The 25,129-nt window shown below is 39.7% G+C and overlaps 1 protein-coding gene across 1 annotated transcript in view; it reads left to right on the top strand.

Moving 5' to 3' along the window:
* FGD6 (FYVE, RhoGEF and PH domain containing 6) overlaps positions 1-25,129 on the top strand; it is a gene marked incomplete at its 5' end in the record, with an annotated part of 68,085 nt that overhangs the window by 10,903 nt on the left and 32,053 nt on the right. Inside the window, 3 exons of the mRNA XM_084305884.1 lie at positions 15,220-15,361; positions 18,888-18,955; positions 19,046-19,076. Coding sequence (XP_084162010.1) covers positions 15,220-15,361; positions 18,888-18,955; positions 19,046-19,076 — 241 coding nt within the window. The remainder of the gene's footprint in view (positions 1-15,219; positions 15,362-18,887; positions 18,956-19,045; positions 19,077-25,129) is intronic.

The raw sequence follows: 25,129 nt of genomic DNA, 5'->3' as shown, positions 1-25,129 counted from the left end.
TGTCCAGAGAGGTGGTGGAGGTCGATAGATAGTATCCTCAGATTCAGAAAGGAATTGCACCAATTCACGGAGATGTCCCAAACAGATGCTAAATGGAATAGGCAGGTGCAGACCTCGTAACATCTGTAGTGCTGTGATTGTGGATGCTGGCAGGAGGAATGGGCCACAGGGAGGGGCAGGCTAACACGTTCTCCTGGAATAGCATTTCCTACTGTGTCTGTCAGAGTATTGTAATGGGTGAAACATTATTTTGACCCAACTTGGTATTACTTAACTAATTAAATTCAGCTAATCAGTTGGTCTTGCAGAACCTTAAGCATTGTCTCAGACCAGTGTTAAGGATTTAAACAAAATACCCAACTTGTGTATTTCATAGTCCCCAGCAAGCTTCTTCACACTCTTGAGAGTATTTGCATATTGATGAGAACAAATGAGATAGAAATCTTCCATTAAAAAGAAGAGTTATGTGTGATTATAAGCTAAGCTTCATTTTGGATGCGTGAGCAGCAAATGCATGCTCCAAGGGGTCTTTCTATTCTCTAGGGGAGCGTGTTCTCTTATAGAGGTGGAGTTACATTTTAAGTGGCATCCTTTGTTAGTAATTGTTTACAGAGTTGATATTCTTAACTTTGGACTGTTTGATGGAAAGCATTAAACTTTATTGTGGGAAGTAGGATTTCTAGTTACGGGCTTGGTATTGGTATACATGTATTTGCTTATATGCTTGTTGAGTATCTTTCTTGCTTACAATAGGGTGCTTCTTGTTTTCATCATGGAATTCTTTAAGTGCCACGAATTCCAGACCGAGTGTATGCTCTTTGTTTAAACCTAATTTTGGGTTACCTTTTGGGGCTGTTGACTCCATTCTTTCGGTATTTCCTTGCTTTGGTTTACCAAAGAAGTGTGAGTCCAAACCTAAAGAAGGATATATTTAATGTATGTTTGATTATTTAGGTTTGTGTTGTGGTCATGAATCAGGTGAGTGTTTCTCTTTGTTTTAGGAAGAGGAACATTTTGCTGAATAAAGCGCAGTAGGCATGAGACTGCAGTGGCTGCTTAGTTTTCTCACCTGGCTGAGTGTATGAGATTTATGGTTATTCCCTCTCCACAGCATCCCTCCTCAGTACCAACAGTGACTTAAGGGTTTAAGTGATCTCTTGTACCCTGGCACATCTGTGCCTGTAGTGCTCCCTAAGCTGGGTGGTCTTGGCAGAACTGGGTTTGTGTTGTGTTTTTCTTTAAAAAGCACACATAGAAAAACATAACCAGAACACTTCATCTCAGGGTTTATGTTAAACTACTATAGAGTCCCAGTCAGAAACTACCATAGGAAATTATTTACATATGAAATTACTTCAGTAGGTCTCAGGGAACAAAGAAATCCCAAGGAGAAGAAGGAGACACGGGGGGCAGTGGTCTCCTGAGACAGACTAGCTGGGTCTGGAGGAGCAGGTGCAGGGGCTGGTGTTGGCTCTGCATGGAAGGTGCCAGGGTCCTAGCCCAGCCGGAGCCAAGCAGGCAGTTTCTCTGGTTTTCCCATCCGTTGTTTTCCTAGCTCCTTTTGTAGCCTCTTTATCAATGCCATCTTCCCTTTTCTGCATAGCTCTTTAAGAAACTTCTGGCGTTCCCTGTGCCAAGTGGTATTATAAAACTGGTTAGAGAAACATGCCATGTTATTGTAATAATTACTGCTAGCATTTTCCCCAGCCTGTCAGAACATGTGCTTACCTCTTCTTCATAGATCATGGCACATAAAACTTCTGTGAGGCACTGCTAATGGGTGTCAAAGCAGGTTATCTTATGATAAAAGACAGGGTATAAATGAGATTTTTCTTCTGAGAAGTTCATAGACTGATTGCCTACACGTCTAGTCACAATAATAGCGTATATGCAGTATATTGATCCTGAACACAGGGTTTGCATTACTAGAAGAGTTCAGTACCATCTCCCCAATGTTACATTTCTTTGTGGAGGAAGGTGTAAAATCTCCATAATGTATCCAGTGCTCCAGTGGCTACTGAGAAGCTTTCCCTGATCCTATCTGGTAAAACCAGTAGGCTTTAATGGAGAATGTTAATAGCTTCTGATGTGCTTAGCCTAAATTTGTATGTTTTATTAAATTCAGATAATTTTTATTTGCTTTGGCCTTCCCACAGGAATTTAAATCTAGAATGGCAGGCCTGGATAATTAATGGTTTGGGTACCAGTTGTCACTAACCACTTGATTTTTGAGTTATTTGAAGTCAGTTTCCCTTCTGCTGATGTGGGGCTTGACTTTAGAAGGAGGGGAGTGAGTGTCCTGGTGTGGGCTGTGAACCACACAGTGGGGATGGAGCCTGACAGTGGGAGCCTGGGGGCTCGTGTTGATTATCAGCACGTCACCTGAATATACTGAATAAAGACAGTAATGACAGAACCTTGATAGCAGATAATCCGTGTTTTGTTTTCACTGTAGAAAAAAGTCTCTTAAACAGTTTTTAAGGATTGTTTATTTTGCCCTAGTCTACCTGTTTGACCACCAAATTAAAATGAATAATGAAAGTGCATGCATTGTTATGAGGAATCTGCAAACAAAGGGAGCAAAGAGTAGATGCTGTGGGATTAAAAAATGTACAGATAAATGTAAAGTAAGTTTTAAATATCACTAGCTACTTGCAGGTAACAACAAGGAAAACAGCTTTTTTTTAGGGTGTTACTTTTGAGAAACTAATAGTCCAGGCCTGAAATCTGAGGAGAAAAGTCAGTGCTGCTGGTACCAACACAGCAATTCTTTTTAATATTATCAGAAACCAGCAGATCAAAATATTGCTGTTTTGAAGTAATGTGATTTTTAGAACCTACCAGTAAAAGAGAATTATTTATACATGTTATCCTTCTATTCTTAATAACTTTTTTTTGAAGAAGATGACAAGATCTTCATTATAACCAAAAGTAAACTTGAGTGTACATATGTCTGGAGGAAAAGCAAAAATTATTTGGAACATATGTCATGCTACAGAAAACGGTAACTTGAACTTCTCTGGATCTCATGGACTTCCTTTTTGCATTTTTTTGTATTGTTTGAGGCAGGAGAATTGTTCTTCAGGTTCCTCCACCCTTCAGGAATAGCGTACTGTATTTACCGGCTACTTTTGTTGCTGTTCCTTCAAGGTTTTGCAAGTGTACATGATTACTAATTGATTTGGATGAAATTTATAGCTGTGTCATCATCATTGTATTTCCTGCTAGGATTTTCCTTTTGAAAGGGTTGGAGGAGGGAGAGTGCCGTGTGACAACAATGCTTTGAGATCTTCATGTTGCTTTCATTATAGGCTACTTCCTATTTCCCCCCATCTGTGCAAATTTAGTTTAGTCCATTGATTTTCCAGAAATGAACACCCCAGTGCAAAATGTAAATTTAGTTACCAGGACTAAATTCTGATTCAGCGACTGAGTCCTCAAGAGGTCAATTGTGTCTCCATGAAAGCCTTCCTGGAATAGTGAATTTAGTACTGAAATATGTGTGATTAAGCGCTTGGCTTTGATAGGTATTCCTCTTTGATGTACTGAACTTCATCAGGGTTGAGGCATGCTTCTTACGAGTAGTGTTACTCCAGATAAATGTGGTACTGTTTAGTCATTGGCTATGTTAGTGATTTTTCTTTTTTGGGGGGTGGGGGATTTTTTTTTTTTAGGGGGGCGGTGGTGGTGGGTTGTGAAGACAACTTCAAGGTTCCTGTTCAGCAACTTTTTAAGAGAAATATTAAATTGACAAAATACTGCAGTGTCTAAATAACATCTAAAAACATTTTTTGAGCATGCTAAGATTTGAATGCTTGAAATACATTTTAGGTATTGAAGGCATTTTGTTTGTATTTTTGTGTTTAAAGAAAAACTATGGTAACATTGGTAAAAATATCAGTGTTCAGACCCGAAGACTTTAGGAAGGATTTGGGTGTATCTGGATGCCGGGACCTTCTCACTGTGGCTGTACACCACTCTGAGCCCATCTGCTCTTTCAAGAGGGTCAGCTCAAATCACTGTCTATGGGCCTGGAAATACTTTATTTTGTATTGTTGAGTTAATTATTTTATAATGCTAGGGTAGTGCAATGAAAGTGCATGACAGACTTGCAGTGAATTTTTTGCTTAAGAAAACATGTAGGGTGTGTTGTCTTTTTCTTTCTTTTCTTGCAGGAATCTTTAAGCAAGTCTTTGTCTCCGTGGCCTGATTTTCCAATAGCAGGAGCAATTTTCCCTAGTATTGGGGTGCTTTTGAGTCACACAGGTTTATAATTTAGTCTGCTATACAACCTGAAATAATTTCACGTATTATAAGAAGAAGATACATACTCTGGGAAAGTAATTGAATCTTGTAACACTCTGGGAGAAGTATACCAAGCTGTTGTCTTTTTTCTTTTTAACCGGAAAAAAATAGGAACTTATTTTATTTATTTATTTATTTTGACACATGCTCATGCAAACATATTTGAAATGTGCTGGTTTCATTTGGTTTGACATTGGAAAAGATTCTGAGGTCCAGTGCTTTCTTGTCACCTCCAAGGGAGGGAAATGAATTGGAAAACTGCATATTTCCAAAACCAAGTCCATCATAGCATACAATCCTGTTTTGAAAATGTTAGGAAAGCCTTATGAAATGAAAACAATTGTGAAGATCTCCAAAGTTGTCATGAAATAGAATTTCTGTCTTCTGAGTGGCTTTGATTTATCCTTCATCTTCTTTTGAAGGGCTCTTGGTCGATAGAAAGAAATGGTGAAGCAAGTTGTCCTAGGTATGGTGCATGGCAATTTTTTTTCTAGAATTAGAAAAGCAGTAGTAAAAGATTTTTAATGTATCAAAGTTTATAGGTACTACTTAAAAATAGATGTGATTGAAGTTCCTGACATTATCATTTTGCAAAGTCCAGCTGGGGCTGGATGTGTTGGTGTGTATGAGGGGAGAGCGCTGGCGGTGGCAGCCGAGACAAGACTGGCCTGGTGGGGGACACTCGCTGGTTGTTGGGTGAATCCCTCTGCTGCTTCCAGAAAGGCTTTGTGTGGCTCCTTGTGTCACTGTTTTGTACGGTCTAGCAAGTTATGGCATGTTATACTCAGAGCACGTGCCATCCGTATGCATTAAAAGAGCCATTTGGAGCGTAAATGCATTATCTGTTCTGAAGTAAATGATAAAGTGTGTTATCGTTCATTTCCCACCAAAGAAGTGCAAGCTGCAGAAGGCAAAAATGTCACAGCTATGCTGTTCCCATCGATCCCTGGTACAATACAAGGATGTCCTCATCCTTCCTCCCAGTGACGTTGTGCCAGGCGAGGCGGTGCAGCGAGGTGTCGGGAGGAGGCCGGGGCCCCGCAGGGCACGCAGCCGCCTCCTTTGGCCTGCGCCCTCTCCTGTGGGTACGGGAGCTCAGTGTCACCTCATTTTCACAATCTGTAAAGGTTTCTTCTTTTGTTCCATGTTTGCTTTTTCCTGATTTCAGCATTCTTTCTGCATATTTCCTGTTCCTCCAGGAGAGGGAAGCTAACTCGGTGTGTTTGTCACCTAATGCTGGCCTTGCTCCCAGCCTCCAGCTTGGGCCTCCCTGTCCCCCCCTTGCCGTTGACGCTACACGCTGCAGGTTCCTGATGTATAACATAAGAGAGTATCTCAGATGGAAATTGATGAAAGACCCATTTATGTGCTCAACAACAGCCTTTTCCTGTGGGTTATTTTCAGCATTGGCTCAGGAAATGTGTTTGTGAAGCTCCTTAGTACTCTGTTTTGTGTGGTGATATTTTAACTGCAGCAAGGACTAATTTAATCGTACATGTAAAACAGTAGGGGGTTTTGGCATAAAATAAGTGTTGGGAGAGAAAAGAGTCAAAATATTAATTTCAGTTTTTATTTAAATGCCAACAGTGGTATTATTATGCATGATTTACCCCACATTCACATTTGTTCCAATGAAAGTAGTTTTAATGAGTAGACTTGCAGAACTGTATGCAGCTATGTTGTCTCAGTGCCCTAGACATTGAGGTTAAGGAGTTTAGGTTAAGGAATGCAGGTTTGTTTTTAGATACTAGAATCCAAGAAATTTCTTTTAAAAACTTAAAGTTTACACAAGTTTAAATTTTCCTTGAGATGATTGTCTTTGTGCTTAGGTGGAACTGTTTCACCCAATCAAGCAGAAGTGGACAAAAAAAACCAACTCCCATTTATGTGGATAAACAAAAGGAATTTTATCAAAACCACCAATTCAATAAGTACAACCTAAGCTGATGGCTTGGTGATTTCAACTGCACTGAATTCAGTTGATATATATCCACATTTCCACTGGCGTTCCTGGGGGTCAGTTGTTCTGTATTGATTTTGAGATGAGCTGAAAAGTTCAGCAAAAGCATCTAAATCCCATTCTTCGTCTAACTGATGCAAAATACCAGAGGAAGAGAGCACAAGTCTGGTCTTGAGAACTGCACGATTACTGTTTGCAGTGAGCATGTGCTGCTTTCAACCAAGCTACTTCATCCACTGTTTTTCAGCAGGCTGGCCAAGAAGCTCTGCCAGCTAACGTGCATGCAGACAGCCGTGTGTTTAAGAGTTAAGTCACTCTGTGTTTACTTTAGCTCTAAGTCACTAGCTTTTGAGTACTCTGATATTTAGTTTTCTTTCGTCATCTTCTAAGCATCTGCCACGTAAAAATTGCAGTGTGATGGGCTGTGCGTTATTTTTAAATTGAACAAGCAACGTTTTGAAGAAAACCATTACAGCCCTGATTTCAGGGATTAAGTCACCAAAAAAGTAGTAAAGATAATGATCAGTCAATACATAAGGTTTTAGGCCCTTCCATTGACTTTGGTTTTAGTTGATGAAAAGTAGTTATACACTGGAATTTCATGGTAGTCCTGGCAAGGTAAAGTCAATTTTGCTTGAAATGGGTATTAATAGGAATTTTTGTTCTCACTTTGTTGAAGTTCCCCCTTTCCTAATTGCTAATGCATGGTTTGAGATTTTGTCATATAGTTTTCTAGAATTCTCTTCTGGTCCTGCTGTCCTTTCCCAGTAAACACTTCTCACTGGGGGGAGTGAAGATTTAGAGTAGCAGGTCCTGATTGCAAATAAGCACCATATGTTCATGGGCCTTCTCTATACTGTTTGTTAGCACTTCCGTGCCAGAAGTTTTTCCAAAAGTTTTGGCCCTGGGCATTCTGGATGTGCAGCTCTCCCTATGAAATAGGGCTGGAAACTAGCATTAATGGCAAGGGAAGGCAAAAAGCTGTAAATTCTGCAAAGACTTTATACTTTTACCTGCTTCTGAAGGAGCGAAATCCCTCACATTTTTGTGTGGCGATGAGAAGAACTGGTAGAATCCTTCCCCTATGCAAGTCTCAAGGCAAGGGTTTAAATCCATGCGATTTGCTGCTGTGTTTCACTTTCCAGTACTAATGCAGAAGGCCAGCCCATGGTACCGGCATGGATTTTGGCTTGTTAAACCCACATGAAGTCCTCTGGTGTGCAGCAGTAACTCTGGCAGAGGCAGGGTGATGGGGCCATGTGCTCTGCTCTTCATACCCATGCCATGGTGCTGGGCAGCTGAATCGATGTGCTGTGCACCACCTGCGGCATGGCAGAGGTTGCTTCATTAAACACATTGACGTGATAAATAATGCAGGTCAGAGAACAGTTTTCTCAGAGACTTTTAGAACTGAGACCTCTTTTCTTCATTATTATTATTTATTTTTTTAAATAAGGCTTTTCTGTGGTGAGCGTGGAAGCATCTGAAGCATGCATGTGTGTTTATGCTGAACTTTCCAGGGAGCGGGGGAATTGTCAACAAACGGTCCAGCAGAAACTGAGAAAGGCTGCATGCAGTGCCTGCGGGAGGCTGCCTGCAGTGGGAGCCGGTCTGGCGGCTGCTGACATCGGTGCTGGATGTGGCAGTGGCCTCCGAGCCACACTTTTCAAGTCGTGCACTAATGTGCATGCACAGCGAGCGGTACAGAGCATAGCGTGCCTGAAGTAGGGCGGCTGAAGACTGGGTTGAATGGATTGGTTTAGTTTAAATTAAAAAAAGGACAAAACTGTAACTGTGAAACACATAGCAAATGCCTTGCTTATTTTTACTTAAAATGAGAATCAAACTATTTTTTCTTCTTGTTGAGGAGAGCAATAATGGCTATCTTGACCTGAGGATAACAAACACAAAAATAAATGCTTCAGGCTGCAAATGCTGGGATTGCCTGGTTCCAGCAAGTCAGGTGCTGCAGTTTGCCATGTGCCCAACCAAGTGCAGAGTTGCCGGTGTCACCAGCTGAATGCAGTGCCAGCTGGCAGCAGGGCCTCTGAGAGCCCCTTCCCCAGAAAATCCAGGTGTGAGCAGGGGCAAATCCAGAGGTAAAGACCAGGACAAAGAGAGCGGTGCCTTGCATAAAACATTTTCCATTTGAGTTGCTCAGCTGGAAGCAGGTTGCTTCTGTTTGCTGGCTGTGCTAACTGAGGAGTGTTTATGCTTGTAATTCTATCCTTAAAGTTCCCTAACCAGCCTGGAGAGAATATACCAGAGGAATTATAAGTGATGCAAATAATCATAAATTCATTGGTCTAGTTTGCTTGATACTTGTTTTGTGATGCCTTTTTTTTTTTTTTTTTTTAATTTAAATATGATATATGTCTGATTTTTTTTCCCTCAGCAATGTCAACTATGGAAGGACAGCTCACAAAAATAACTAATGGATCTCAGAGGCATGGTCTGTTCAGTGGTTGTAAAAATAAAATAAATAAAAGAGAGATCAAGATTAGCTGTCTGTCACATTCCCTAGCATCAGACCCATAAAAACTCCCGGTCTGTTGCCTTTTTTTTTTTTTTTTTTTCTTACTATTAGTCCAAATAACACCAAGAGCATATTGAAATCATTGAGTTGTCCTTATTGCAGAACTTAAAAGCCTTAAAAGCATAACTTTAAAGCTGCCTTGTAAAATGCTGTTTGAAAGGACATCTTGCCAAGTGGCTCTTATTGCAGAGAAGCACCGTTTTTGGCAGAGAAGGCGAAGCCCTGTTAGCTTGTCTGCAACAAGGCATCCAATGCCCAGCGTTGGCAGCCAAGCTGGCACCACCAGAGCTGCAGCGATACTCGTGAGTGTTTCTGACACTGCCCTCTGCGCTGGAGAAGAAAGTCATAGTCTCAGCTTGAGCTCTTCCCAGCCATGCAACTGTCATTAAAGCCAAGATGTGACCAGTGCTGTAGAAGTAACTAAGATAAGTAAGCCAACTGGTCCATGCTGCGTTTCATCCTCACTTGTTGCTTGCTGGTCCAGTATGTCTGAATGAGACACAGAAAGCAGGGAGATGTGAAGATGACGATGAGGGAGGGAAGTTCAGTAAGAGCTAAAATGGTCAATAGTTGCTGGCATCAGAGAATCTGAAGTTTAAATAATGAGGTTATGATGGATTAGGGTCCCAAAAAGGAAATATAGGCTAATCTTCAAGATGGTTGTGGAGCTGAGATGTTGAAACAAAATGTAATATGTCCAAAAAGCACATTAATTGATGCCTTTATTAATCTTGAGATGATCACTAATGCCTTCATAGATTTCCTTAAGACTTCCACAGGAGCTCATTAGTGATCTTGGCTAGAATTCATTATTATCTTTGTGTTTTGCCAAGTATACTTGCTTGGCAAAACACAGCTATACAGCTGATTTCCTTTTTTTCAAAACAAAAAACAAAACACACCTGCAGCAAATAAATGTGAAAAACATTGAAGTATATTAAATAAAAAGTATCAAATTAAAACAAAAGGAAGCTCACTAAACAAAATCAAACAATTGTGGCAATAATTTCCCTTCTGCTATGGCATTCCGAGAGCATCTTCTGCTGTCCTGAGTGCCCAGATCATATAATTGCTTCTCAAATATAATTGCTTCTCAAATTGTCAGAAGCATACGCCTAGGATCCACTGTAGGGTCAGTCAGCGAGGCATGCTGTCATACCTACAGCTATTACAAGTATGAAGTGCTGTGAAGAAATGTAACAGCCTTATCAGCTCTCTCCTCCACAGACCCACAGTCAATATGCTTTTAGGTCATTAAAACAAACAAACAAACAAACCACACAGCTGAATGTTCCTTATTTGTTTAAATTGATTGTGTGGGCTGGAGGTATTTAAACTAGAAGTAGATGAACAGCAGTAGGTGAGATGAAAGCAACTGTGAAAGGCTTGTGAAATGGTATATCAATAGAAAAAGGAGTTGAGATCCTACAAGCTATGATACTAAGCTATCATATCATGATAGCTTATTTGCTCTCTTATGTTTTGATCTGTATTTTTTAGTTTAGTATAAACTGAAGTTTGTGTAATTTTTGCCTGTATGTTGAAGGCTTCCTTAAAAATAAGATGAAACAACAAAAAAAAACAGGACATAAAGAAGAAATACTGGGGGAAGAGACAGAAGTATAAATATGTGAGCCACTCCTGCAAAAAGCATGAGAGATAACTTTATGCTTTTAGCAGAACGTTATGTGCTGAGTTTGTTCATTCAGCATTCCTACTTATTTTTGATTATTTAGTAGAAATAGAGATACCGCTTAAAATCTAAGAAAATGTGTATAAAGGAGCAATGTGGATGAATCTATACGAAGAAATAATTTGAAGCTGTGAAAACTTGCTTTTATAGTTATGGTGATTCTGCATATGAAGTTAATTCCAAGTTGCTGTTAACATACTTAATGCTGGGGACATTGCAAGGCAGAGAATCTCTGAATCATCTCAGTCAAGCTTAAAATAACAATTGCTTTCTGAATAATTTGGGAACCAAGACTGAAATGTTTATTGTGACTTCAGGCTATAGTGTCCTATGCAGCATCTAAATCAACAATGCCTGAAAGCAAAGCCTCAGGCGTGTTTGGACCTTCTATACTAATACACATAAACAGTACAGCCATCAAGCTCTTCCAGCTAGAAAAATAAATCCTATTCTGATTAGCAGAAAAAAATGTGTATCTGTGGTTCCAGTCTGGCAGTTTAACCAATTTGCTAAAAAGAAAAAATAATAATAATAAAAACTATGCTGGTGGTTTAGCTTTTGAAAGTTTTTTTGCTTGTACAAGCCTCACTGAATACCTTAGTTTATAAAGCTGCAAACAGTAGAGCTGCCAAATGTAGTTTTTACATGAAAGAAATACATGTGGGAATAAACATTTGCAGTTTTAAGTTACAGTATTTGAGGTAAGGTGTTTTGGTCATGTTTTGAATACAATAAGGATTTTTGTGGTGCTCAGGATAGGATTTATTTTTCTGTTGGGAGTAGCTTGGTGGCAGTTCTTTATGTTATGAAAATTTCATCCTGTTTGTCTGACTAGGACTGGCATGTTTTGTTTCATTAGTGTTCTGCTGTTGCATTAGGAACATCCGGCACAATGCAAACACTTCACCCCATAAACTGCTTCACTCCAAAGCAGATTGACACCCCTTTAGCTCTGCGTGTCGAAAAAGCCCCACATCTATATTTAGGTAGGTTGCTCACATGGTATGACAGGGTATTCTTACTCAGTGGGCAGTAGGGTGAGCTGGCAGTGATGGTGTTTCACATGACTGATAATGCAGAAGTTTCTCTCAGTAGCGCAGTGGGTAGGACAAGGAATCGTGATGAAGAGGGAACAAGATAGAGGGAGGTATTTGCGGGATATTGTGCACTGCCAGAAGAGGTGCTTAAAAAATAACCACTACTGCGTGCCTGTGGTATTTTGAAAAAGGAGAATTGATATCTGGGGAAAAAACCTTCTGTTTATTTTAAGATTTACTATTATTTCCAAACTCATTTAAAGGCTATGAGGAATTTCAGTTAGTCTAGAGATAATTTTAAGTGAACTATATATACACTTGTGATACAGATGGACTAAGAGAGAAAAGTACAGAGAGAGTAATCCGTATATACAAAACCACTTTCTGTTTTGTCAGAAAAGCCATGGTGTTTGTGACGAAAGGTTGAGGCAAAAGGTGCAAGGAAAGTCACGTGTTCTCCCACATATGGCTGATAAAAGCCAGTCAACGTAGGGACGCTGTCACAGCCTTCCCTGAAGAGGAGGACAAACCCACAGGTTTGCATCCTATCCCTGAGCATGCGGCTTGTTCGATTCTGGAAATTGTGCAGGTGTGATGTGCCTTTTGATCATTATCCGTCTACTCATCCATTGTGGATTTGTTTTTAGAAGAAGGAAAAGAAAACCAAAGACAAACACAGAACAGCCAAAAGATAAAAGCATCAGGTGGAAGAACCTGAGGGATGCGTTAGGCTGTGAGCTGAAGAAACCCAGTATGAAGATGAACAGCAGCTGCTCTGAGGTGCTTTGGCTGTTGGGGCAGATGCTGCAGGAAAGATTTGGTGGATCAGTTTCCTTTATGGGAACAGCACTTCTAGCATGGGAATGTGCATACGTGCCATGAGGTCACGAAAAGGAGCTCATTCCTTAAACATCAATGTAATTCACAGGAATAAAAAAAAACCACAATACTGAACAGCTCTAATCTGCAGACTTACTAAACATCCTAAATCAATAGTAGTTAATTACTGAAAACTTCAATTTTTTCAACTAAATGTTTCTGGTAAATAAGCAGATTATTCTTGCATTTAGAAAATTCTTATCACAGGCCAACTGATTTGTTCCTCATGCTTCAGTGACGACTGGGTTATGTTTGTGCAAGCAGAATACAGCCTCACCTAGAAATATGCTTGCTTCTGACTTCAAAAAGAGCAGGTTTTCAACAAGTTCATGTGTTGGCACTTGTCTGGAAGCATTTAGATGGAAAATGATAGCAAAATCTGAGAATATTCCTGTGTCATGTGCTTAGGCGAAAGATCTATGATTTCAACGAGTGTGAAAGTAACATTTTTGTGGTGTGAAGAGATCCTACTTAAAGGAAATTAAAGCACCAGTTAAAACAAATACTAAGGATAGGAAAAAGGGAAGAAAATGTCCATTAACAAAGGTAAATACTAATGAATAGGAGACTAAAAAGTGAATTCTGATGTGGTTAGAGATAAAGCTCTTAATGCACTTTGCAATGGAAAAAGTCATTCCAGATCAGTATAGATTCAGTGCTAGATGCAAATGATAAAATGATAGAAAAGAAAGAAATAGCAGGAATTATTTTTTTTGATTCTCAACCTGCAAGCAGAGAGGTAGATATACCTTGTGTAACGTCACAGATGAAATAAAGATGTCTGTCATCTATAAAATAAAAAGATAGGAGATGGCATCTGCTAAAATTAAACATTTTCAGACCAACAAGTCATTGGGCTGTGAATTAAATGGACTAGATGAGGAGTTTTCTGAATTGCTGAAGTTAACAAATAACTGTGGAAATATTAGAGCCCGGCTCGTGCAGCTGCAGGAGGGAAAGCCTCGTTTTCTGCTTTCCTGAAACTCGTGGAGCTTCTGCAGGAGCCATCACTGGCATTCTCAGTGCTTGTCTGTGCTGTGTGAGGTTGATCTTCTCCAAACCGAAATCCCTGGGTGTTTCCATGCTCCCAGGGTACCACAGCCTCATCTCAGTCTCTCGTCTGGACCCAGTGATGAGCCTGCAAGCTCTTCTCCCCACCTCCCCAATTCGGCTGTGGGAGACAATAAGTGCGTGGGTATTTCCCTTGTCCTTCCTGTGTTGCTTTAACAGAACGAAGCTATTTTGGTCTTTTCTATGTCTTATGGCTGACCAAGGTCTGTCCACAGGCCAGCTTATTTTGTCTTCATCTCTAAATATCTTTCCGTTTGGGATCAGCATTTGTTTGCTGTTTTGTTTTCTTCAGTCTCTGCCTTGAGCACTGAATAATCAACACCTTGCCGTAGCTGTCAGAGCATCCTTGCACAGTTGGTATTCTTCATTTCAGCTCTTCAAAAAAAGGTGACCGGCAGCTGCTTCCCATGGGATCCACACTGATACGCTTTCTTTCTGGTAGCTATCACGTTTGGAGGTGGTGGGTGTAAAGAATTGCCCTCCATCTCTGCTTGCTTGTGACTCAATAAGTCTTAACCATCCCTTGTGTAGGGAGGCACTGGGCATCTGTGGAAAGAAATCTGTAGCTGTGAGAGATGTTAGCTGCATGAAATTAGGTGTTGGTCAGCATAGTAACATCTGTGCTGGCTATAACAGCCATGGGGTTAAGGGGGTTCTGCATTTGCTTTTGGTTTTGTAGAACAGCTAATCACTTTTGTCTCATTTCACAATAAACTTGTGGCATCCTGGCATCTTTATGTAGACCTTGAACACGGATTTTGTGACTTTTGACACTGCGTAAGTGTAATTTAAAATGATTAGATATTCTTAAGGATTAAAACTAGGACCACAGGGATTTGTTGTGTCTCTGTGTGACTTTATCAAAACTTCAGGCTCTGTTTCCTCTAGTCATTTTGTTTTCTTCTTTAGCTTTCTCTAAACCGCACCCCACCCCCATTTCATTTTCTTCTAGAAATGCATTTCTTAAATCTGTTAAAGTTGTCAAGGCTAGTTAGAGAATGAAGGCTGTGTGCCTGTCTCATGCAATTTCTGTGCTGCAAATACAGCTGAAGCAAATGAAAAGAGACCTCTGTAATCTTCGTACAGCAGCAGAACACTGTTATATTTTATGGCTTTGACAGCTACCTGCAAGGTGTCTGTCTCTGGGGATAGGGTTTTTAAATCAAAAGATTCAGCTTTCTTTTTTTTAAGAAGTATTGGGCAGAACAGTTATAATGTTGCCATCCCTAATGCGGTTGTTTAGGTAGCTTTGATAGCATTGATAAATAGCCTTGTACTTGTACTTGCATCTAAAATTTCAGACAGAAAGCTCCAGTCCGAGCACTGCATCTGGAACAGGTCCTGTTGTTACAAGAGAGAGGGAAGAAAAAAAAAACCACGATGTTTCTTTATCCTTCTGGCACACAGTACAAATGTTATGCTATACGTGCATGTAGCAAAAAGGGAACAGAGTTATCATATTTGCTGTCAGGTAAACTCTGAAGAACAAGAATAACATAAATACTCCAAACGTCCCAAGGCTTTTGGCTGCTGTCAGTGAGTGTTGTGCAAGTACCAGCTTAGATAAAGCATTGCAGAGTTGTGGGTCCACTGTAGAAAATCCTACTGCTGTCATTGTGTTCAGATTACACACTACTGTTCTTGATGCTTGTGATACCAAGCACACCAGTTACTGTGGGGTAAAGCAGAAAACTTTAAAGTTTGGTATGCTTAGCAACTGTATATATTTTAATTATAGGTCCTTAGAGGAGCACCATGATCATCCTGGCATGGTGATGGGAGATCTTCAGTCAGATGAAGAAGATATCGTGAACAGTTCCGATGAAGATGATGACACGAATTCTGATTCCAGCAAAGGGGAGCCTGATTCTCAAGATCAGGTATTTTTTTTATCCTTATCTTTTGGAGCTATTCCTCCCTCCTGTGTGCGCTATTTAATGAGAACCTGTTGGGATATTTTCAAATAAAAGGCATTGAGTCAATGTAACTTCGTATATTCCATACCTTCATTCTTATTGTTTAGTGCATTTTTTCCAAAACTTTGATTTGTAAACGGTATCCTAATATTAATAGAGTGAGTTTAAAAACATGCTATTAGAAAGTGCTGCTTGGCACATTTGTTCTCAGTCTTTCCCTGAGTTGTTGAGCTGCAGAATTCCCTGTTGTGCTCATCTAGAAGTTACGCGCACAGATGTGTATTCAGAGATACTCAGTTTTGAAATGGTCAGGCTTGTAAATAGCTTGTTAATGAGGCTGTCTACTCCTCATGGATCCTAAAGCGCGCAATGTCTCTTATGCCCTGAGTTTAAAATCATTTGGTTTGTCAGCCTTGGTGAAACCCAAGGAAAGGGATCAGATGAAGGTTGCAAGGTCTGAGGCGTTCCTTCTGGAAAATCTCTTGGAAGCTGTAGTTTTGCCTGGATAGTCCTGTTTCAGGGGGTTGGCCATGCAGTGAAGGCTGTGTTCCAGTAACCACTTTGTCTATGCAAACAGCTTTCTTGCGTTCACATGGTCTGCTAACTGACATGTAAGTGATCACTGCATAACACTGCTTGGCACACAGGACATACGTGACCAAAACAATTTTTAATTCTTCCTTTTCAATGGACTGAAAAACGGGAGGCTCCACCTGCTTTCCAGTATTTAGGTTCCTTAATTGACTCCTTTGGTGCTGAGGCCTGTCACTGTAAGGCTGCAGGACCACCTCTATGGCCCTTGGAGGGAGTGAGAGTCATGGTCACCTGTGTGAAGGTCAAGGTCTGCCTTTCTGCTAGCATCTGCGACCACCAGATCAGAATGATTTCCCCTCTTTAAATCTTATTTCCTTTTTATATGAGGAACAAGGAGACAGTGCTAACTATTTAAAATGAAATTAAAATCGGAGTCCCATCCCTCTTCTCACAGAAGAAAACACTTTCTTGCATCTTGAAGAAGGGTGGTTTTTTTTTTTTAGTCCTGGCAGCCCTAACACCAGCATGCTTATAGAATATTGCCTCTCCTCAGTACCAGCTCTAGTGGCACTCATCCCCTTCCAAGTGGAGCTTTGTTTTCTTTGATGGTAGACTTGGTTCCTTTCAAAAAACAAAAACAAACAAACAAAACAAAAAAAAAACCACCACCATGACACCAACAAAAAAATACTGCAGTGAGACTTCTCAGTGCTGGAAGGGAAGATTAGATAGTGTTGTGTCAGGTCTGAATTTTGACTGTACTAGATCAGAGAGGAATAAATGTGGGGAGGGAAAAGCTTATTTCTGTGTTACTTAGCAGAATTGCATCTGTACAGAAGCTAGCTGTGTGCCCCTAAAAATGCCCTCAACCTTCTGTGACAGCAGTTTTGCAGGAAAAAGAGTCTCTGTTAGGAGGCTTCTCAGACAGGTTTTAGGGGATGTGTGCTCACCACCAAGTAATTCAGAGCTTGTTTTGAAGCATCTGCTCGTCAGCTTGCTCCAGCCAGCTTGCAGCACGTGCGGCCGGCAGCTGGGGATTAGCAGCGACCTGCTCTCGCCTAGAGCTTCCTCACAGCTCCTGCAGCTGTGGAAGGGAATGAAGCAATCAATGCATGGGTCCTCAGCTGTTTTTGTTTTTGTTTTTATTTTTCCCTACCACAAGCATCTGGCTGTTTTGATGCTTTCTGTCCATTAGTGCAGTCACAAGGCTCCTTTCCAGGAGAACATCTGAGAGGGAGCCCAGTCCATATCCTTCACGTCTCCAATTTAGACTCTTTTAGGCCCAGAGGATCTGCTGGCTGAACAAATGCAAAATGGCCTTTTCACTGCCATCTGGTATGTGAAAAGTCTTTCAAAGGGGGCTGAAAATGGACTGTGATGTTTCATTTTGTAATTGTTTTCCATTACCATCTTGTTCTCAAAATACTAATTTTCATCTAATTTGCAACTCTCAGATCCACCGTGATACCTTGCTTTGCATAATGGAAGCATTTGTGAGTTCAGTCTTGCAGTCAGTGTTATCAGCTGTGCTGTCTAAAAAGGGATTGAGGCCTGAGGATGGGTGTTACAATCTTGCCTACATCTGATTGACCCTCACTGGGTGGATCTAAGTACTTTTTGGACATGAGCATAATTTTAGAAGTTAAATCCCAGCTCGGTGCATAGTTGTATATAAAATACATAATGTATTTTGAATGTGTGTAATGCAGCACGAAATTACTAAATTTAGAAAGTAATTTAGTAATTTGGGACTGTCAATTGAATTAAAATTAAAATCAATAATAATAATCTGGATTTATTGAATGTTACAATATAATTAAAACCAACCTATGAATATCATCAATTCCACTGTTTGATTCCCAGCACTAGAGAATTGTTGATAGGTTGGGAGAAGAACTAAAACTGTAGATGAATTTTGCAGCATTAGTGCTCAAGATTCATATGTGCAATGCCACTGATACCCGATTTTCAAAATAAGCTGTTCAGTGCCTGTGCTTACTATATTCAATGCAGTGTCCTCAGGGCTTCGATTGCATTTGTCTTCTTTATGATGTTTTAGTCCTCCTCTTCCATGCATTTTCTTTGCAGCCCATTGAAATGGAAGCCTGAATATGTAATAGATGTAGTGACAGCTGGCAGCAGAGAGGCATATGGCAAACCATGAGAGCTGTAATGGAAAAAGGTGCATTTTTACTGAGGAAATTATACATGGGTGTTACTGAGCAGAAAAAAAAATACTTGCATCTTGACACCTACCCCCTTTTACGTTGCTATATCTGTTCACTTCTATCTGGTGTTGAACAGTAACCTCGACTTTTGGAAGCCATATGTGTGTATATAAATTAAAAACAAACAAACAAACAAAAAAACAAAAAACACATCATCTGAACAGTGTCCCAGGTAGGTTATGAAGCTCACACTTGGGTAGTTTCACAGTATGGCTGCTATGTATTCCAGCAAATCTTTTGGTAGATTGTCAGAAGCTGACTTTTCTGTTCTGTGTCATATTTTTTCTCCTTCCATCTTTTTCAATAAAGTCTCTGTTTCTTTTAAGGTATTTATGAAAGTTTACTGCAAAAACTACTGATGCTGTAATAAACAGGAGATAATGAATAATATACATGTATTATCCACACTTCACTACTTTCGCTAACCAATAATTATCACTTCCTAGTACTTCATTCATTATGGGCACGAGTGCTTCCTGTAACAATTAAATAGAAAGGCTGATAGTTATATAAAAAGCTACTGTTAGCTATTAGTGTTATTTCTAGCTAGAAACTAAATTGTTTTTTACACAGATCCTGGAAAGCTGGGAGATTTCAAAGCAATATAAAACACTTCTATTAGAAATAATTAGTGAATAATTACATTGGATTTGAGGAACTACTAGCCTGAAATGATCTTTACAAGAGTTTTATCAGGTGCATAATATAACATATAATTTTATTTGTAGAGCAAGACATCTGGAAAGAAGACAAAAGTTTACCATATTGCCAAGGAGATCATGAGCTCAGAGAAAGTGTAAGTGTCAATACTTAACATAAAAGCTACTCAGTGTATATTAATTGGGCAATTGAAATATAACTGTGCTTTTTCTTGCTTTTCTGATAGGTTTGTGGATGTGCTAAAGCTCTTGCACATTGTAAGTACAAAAAAAAAAACCCTCTTCTGTTTGTTTAATCTCTGTTAAAGTTCTATGTTTAGGTTTTATTGGAGTGAATGTGTGTTTTTTTTCTTCTGCATTGTCTGCGTATTCAATATATAAAAGTTAATCTAATTAAGCAGAAATTAAAAATTCCAGATTTTTCATAAAGGATATTTTGGTGGTTCCGTATGGTGCTCCTTCATTAATGTACGCAATCTTCCAGCTGAGATGGGAGTACTGCTTGAATATTAAAAATGGATATGTATCTATTTATGTTAATCAGCATCCTATTTATAAACCAGCTTGTACCATAGCAACCAAAATAAAACTTTGGTTAGAATAACTTTTAAAGTCAAGAGGAGAGGAAGGGATCAATTTATCATTAGAAATAGTAAGTAAAAATACACATTTCTTAGGTAATCTAACTAATTAGCTCTTACGTTGCATCCATCACATGGCATGATGCTTGCTTTCTGATAACAGCTGTGACTGCAGTACACACAACATGATGTCCACAGCAAGGGTTAAGTATTAATCCTTGGTTGTGCAGACCAATCATGTGTTACACATGCTGTGTAGAAGATGATAAAACAGGAAATTAGTTAGCTTTGTTTTCTCTAGCTTGATTTAGTGGGATTTCTGTCAGCTTCTAAGTGATACCTGTTTGTATCATTTTGTCACTCTGTGAAGTGCAAACACAGTAATTTTTCTTTGGACTGTAGAAGTAGTTCCATTGCAAACAGATGAATTTGTCCATGTTGATCTCTTGAGAAGCATGTTCTGTGAAACCAGGAACAAAGACTCTTATGTATGGATGTATACAGAGCTGTAAAATGGAGATCTTCAAGGGAAGAAAAATTCCCACACCACTTGCAGATTCCTCTTTTGCCCTCCATTTTAGTAGTTGATTTTCTTAACTTTGTTCAGGCTTGATTTTTAACTGCTAAATCAGGCAGTTGTGGCCAATGCATAATTTATATTCAACATTGTATCTAGTACAAAATTCAAGTGTAACTACTCATTAAAGGATGAGAATCGTCCTAATGAGTATAACAAGTTTTAAGCTATATGACTTAAATTATCACACATTTCTGGCATCAGCTTATGCCTTAAAGGTGTCTTCACTTTTCAGTGTGCCAGTCCTTGAAAATACATCTTGAGATAATATATATGGTATTTATAGGATCTGGCTTCCTAGCAAGGTGGTTGATGCCTCACGCCTGTCAATGTACAAAAGGCATCTGGATAATGCCACTGGAAGCAAAGGCTGTCAGTGCAGAGGTCACAGGCAAACGGGAAAAATGGGGGAAAGGGAAGAGTAGGGAGTTTAAGAAGTCTCTGGTTAAGCTTAGGGTTGTCCATACACTATAGATGTGCAGTGTTACAAGATGTGTTTTGCTTTGTTTTAATGGATAACTCACATAAAGCCAGTATGCAAGTTTCTAGCTGACAGATGCAAACAGGGTACAAAAGTTCTTGCTGGTTAGCAGTAACAATCAGCACATCTTCAGCGTAGTCTAAGAGGGGATGCTAGGCTGTTCTCAGCTTTCCCACTCTTCTGCAAAGGTGAACCTCGGTAAGCATCTTTGCCAGAGTGGGCACCAGTTTCAGGCAGTGTGTGGGTGCCGTCTTCGTGGAACAAAGTTGCTGTACCTGAGAAAGGTTACAGAAACTTTTTTACAGGGTGGTGGGTAGGAGGGTTGTTGTTTGTTCATCAGAGACGTTAATAAATCTGTTTATTTTGATCATATATTCTTTGTGGATAAGATGTAAATGTTGATAGAACAACCTATCAGATCTCATACACTCTGAACCACACTGGTTTACCAGCTTCAGTGATGGGATTACTGCCAGACAAGCAACCTTTGGCAGATTTATGAATTTAAAACCTAGACTCTCCCCATACTGGGCTGCTTTACGCATAGCAAAGACTTGGCTGATCAGATGAGTCACCATTACACCTTCTGAACCCTCTGTCAATGGTTTTCCAGAGTAAATACCTGAAATGTAGTGCCTAATTCCATTAGTGAAGATCAGAAATTAATAATACTCTGTCCAGACTGTATTACCAAAGCCAGTTATGCAATGAGAGTGTTGATGTAAGAAACATTTTAAGTTGCTACTAATGAAATGGAGCCTAAAGCAGTTGAGACGGTGGAAATGTGGTTGTAAGCTGGTTACAAGCACCACTGAACTTTTTTAGTGTTTTTTAATTTTATATTAATACAGTCAAGTTAGGTGGTGCAACTCCTCAAAGGTATCAGGGTGCCTGCCTCTTTGGACACTGTCACACTTTGTAAGTACGTCTGACTGCTTCTGCTGAGACAGATTACAAAAGATGTCTAGAAAATTCCAAACACTCGGGGACATTTCTATAGCATGAAATAAGCCAGTCACAGTAGAGATAATGAACTTGAACTGGCTTTGGACAATGATGCTTTCTCAAATGGGTTTGCTTGAGGCAAATCAAACATGAGATGCAATCTTGAATTCTCTGTATTTCTGTAACTATTGTAAATCTGTTTTAGTGGACAAGATTCCAGTAAAATGCTCTTAGAAACTCCTGAAAACAAAGGGGCTTACATCAAACCAGTTCTGTGTATGCATCTTTGTGAGATGGCCCATGGCCCTGTTTCTACAGGGTAAATGAGGGTTGAGATGTGAGAAATTACATTCCTTCCCTAAGGGCACTTGGAGGGGAAAAAAAAAAAAAAAAAAGAGACCTGTGAACTGGATGTGAAATGTGAGGGAATACTCTAAGTTCCTGGGCAGGAGTAAGGCAGGACTGGTGCCCTTTGTGGAGTCTTTGGACATGGTTTGCTTTGCACAAGTGAGATGGCCTCCTCAGCAGCACCCTCTCACTGTAAGAGTGAGCTGGGTAAGCTGCCTGGCTTAGTTTCTCTCAGTTCTTTTACCCATTTTTGTTCCTTTTTTTTTTTTTTTTTTTTTTTTTTTTTTCCCTCACCATTCTGTTTTTACTCCATTCCTTTCTGATTTTTTTTCCCCTTCTACTGTGGTATGGATGATGAAGTTTCTGGTCCAGCAAAGGAACGTGCTTTTTTGGATGGTCCTTCTGCTTAGTGTGTGACTTTGTGCTGCATGAGAAAAGGAAATCTTAGGCTTTTGCCTGAGCCTCAAGGTCTCTGCATCTGACTTACACCCCAGTTCTGTCCTTATTAGGACTCTGAGAGCCAGTACAATATTGTCAGGAGGCACCTGCAACTTTTCTGCAGGCGCAAGATCACTCTCTTATTGCAGAAGGCAGATCAGAGGTCAAACATTTTTCTTTTTTTTTCTGTTGTGTGTCCTTCCACAGGCACTTATAAGAGTGGGAAATTCTGGCTGAATGTTTCTATTTTCAGAAGACATTTGCAAAATTGCGTATTAAAAAAAAAAAAAAAGTAGGCCTTCTGTATATTAAATTGTAACCAAATATTATGACAAATGAATTATTCATAACAGTTTTGAGAAAAAAAAAAAAGTAATGTGCATACAGAGAAATAAAATAGCTGTGGGTTTTGGAGTAAAAGAAGTGCTGACCTCTGGTTCTGGCTTACTACTTACCAACTGTGTTTGGCTGCAAATAATTCTCTCAACCTCCCAAGTCCTTTTTCTCCAATTGTAAATGTCAAAATTTGACCAGTCAAAGGTAAAAATGTAAATAAATTTTTAGTCTGTGAAGTGCTTTAGAATTTCTGACCTGAGGCACTTGACTATGAATCGCAGTTGCCATTATCTTAGTGAAAAAGCTAATGAAATAATTTTGGCTTGAAATCAAGCATTGGTCTATGACCCACTCTATTGCTTGAAATAACATTCCCAGAATATATCACAGCCAAATAATTATTGTAAAAATTAACTATATTATGTTATTAAACACTTGTAAATGGTTTTACTGCCTGAGAAAAAGGTGTGGAATTCCCTGTCAGTTTTCCAGAAGCGATTTCATGGGTTTGAAAAATGCCACAATCCACATTTATTCACGGTCTCTGAATAACTATAAAGTTATCCTCGAGACTGCCTATTTGATTTTTGCTTTAAATAACATATTTGTGAAATCTCTAAGTGTATTCCTGGCAGCCTTGTTTACAGTTTGTCACAGGACGGCAGCCTGGCTGTTTCCTAGAATGTGCAGCTCTCCTCTCTCCTCCCCCCATAGGATGTGTGTGTGTGTTCCTTGAAAAGGGGCCAAGCGCAAACATATTTTTCTCCTTAAATTAAACTGATATTTGAGCTATCTGCAGGTGTATTTAGCTGGGAGTTGTACCTCAGCGGAAGGGATTATGGCTTATTTTTGCTTTGCTGATGGTATGCTCTAGGAGAACGGATCCAAGATGAATATTGGTTGAAACCTTAGGAGTGAAATATGTGGCTACATTTAGATCGTGTCATTCTTTCTCTTCCAGTTAAATGTGTGAGGAGGTTTAACTTCACCCATTCCAACTTGTCCTCATTCAGCTGTTAGATACCTGAAGGTGGGGTTAATCCAGTCAGCGGCTGAATGAGTGTTTGGTCTAGTCAGTGCCTTCAGTGGCGCACACCTAAACTTCCTTTGCTCCCTAAGCTGGGGTGGGGGCAAGTTGCTCGGCTCTGCACCGGCAATCCTCCAGTGGAAAGAGAGGATTTGTGACTCAGGGCCTTTGCAGAGGGGAAGTGTGTGGGCTGAGCACAGATGATTCACGACGGGGTCAGAATTATTTCAAATATCACGGCCATTTGCTTGTTTAAGGAAACTGCATTAAAGGAGGGTGGGGGCTGGGAAGGGAGAGCGGCAATGGTGGTAGCTGTCCTGAAGTGCTGTTTAAAAACTGAACAGCCCTGGTGGGACTGTGTACTAATAGAATAAATAAAATTCCCTAAGGTATTTAAGTTGGGAATGTTTAATCAGGCATTACTTCAGCAACTGTTTGTGCTCTGAGAAGCCTTTAAAACTGCTTGAACCAGATTTTGATATGGACAAGTACCCAGTGAGATGCTGTCTTAGTCTAGAATAAACTGAGACTCTTTCTGGCACGGAAAGAATGTGCTTTCCAGAGGTGGTGATGAGGCCATCTTCAAGTCGCTGTGTAAAGGCAATTGTCTGTCTAAGCACTAAAATGTGGTATCAGACGATTACTGTTGGACCAGAATATAATGTTGAAACTGTATACCAGCACTTCAGAAAGCAGTTTTCAGAAAGTATACAATAGCCTCTCTTCTTCTGAAAGGTAAAATTATACTGGTAAGAAACTGAGATGATTCAGTAGAGCATAATTTCTTGGTTTGTGTCACACAGCATATGAAACACTTTGTCTAGAGTTGCAAATGGTGGTTTTCAGTGAAATAAACATATTAATTCCAAAGCATGGCAAGTTTGTTTATTTCTTTGTGGGTATTTGAAAGACTAATTATAAAACCTCTCTTTAAAATTCACTGTGATGGATTGCTACGTGGCTTCAAATACAGTATTTTGTAGAACAATTCGGGTGACCATTTCTGAACAGACTGAAGAAAGCAGTGCTTTTCAGCAGTGTTACATAGTACTGTATGCTAAACATCTTTGTGATATGACTCACTTTTTGCCGGTATTTATAGATATCAGAGCAATGTATATATCATTTGCAACAATGGTTCTGGTTTTATTCAGCAGTGAACAGATTTAGTTTCAGAAGGAATTAGGTGCTGGTGTATTGAATTGGTATTACTCTCATTTCTAATTTCTAAATCACTGCCCTAATTGTGTATGTATACATACATATAAAAGTTCCTTGCCTGAGTAGCTTCTGCTCTTTGGAGTAAAATTTCAGGTTTTACTTGTTAACACGCTTTACGTTTAGTGGTTCAAATAGACCCATTCTAGGTTCTAGTCCTTTTAGATAAGGAATTCCTTTCTCAGAAGGCCAGTACCTTCAAGTGTGAGCACTCTTAGCTGTAACCTTGCTCCATTTGTTTGGCTTTCCTGGCCCCAGCCCTCAGGCAAGGGCCCTCTGCCTTCACCTCCTAGTTTTATCTCGAGATGAACTTGGCATGACAGTTACTTCACGTGCATTGCCAGGTTATAAATAAAGCTT

Source organism: Netta rufina (assembly GCF_964035555.1).
Source record: "Netta rufina genome assembly, chromosome: 1".
In the NCBI taxonomy this organism is placed as follows: Eukaryota; Metazoa; Chordata; class Aves; order Anseriformes; family Anatidae; genus Netta; species Netta rufina.
This window is presented reverse-complemented; position numbering and strand designations above follow the sequence as displayed.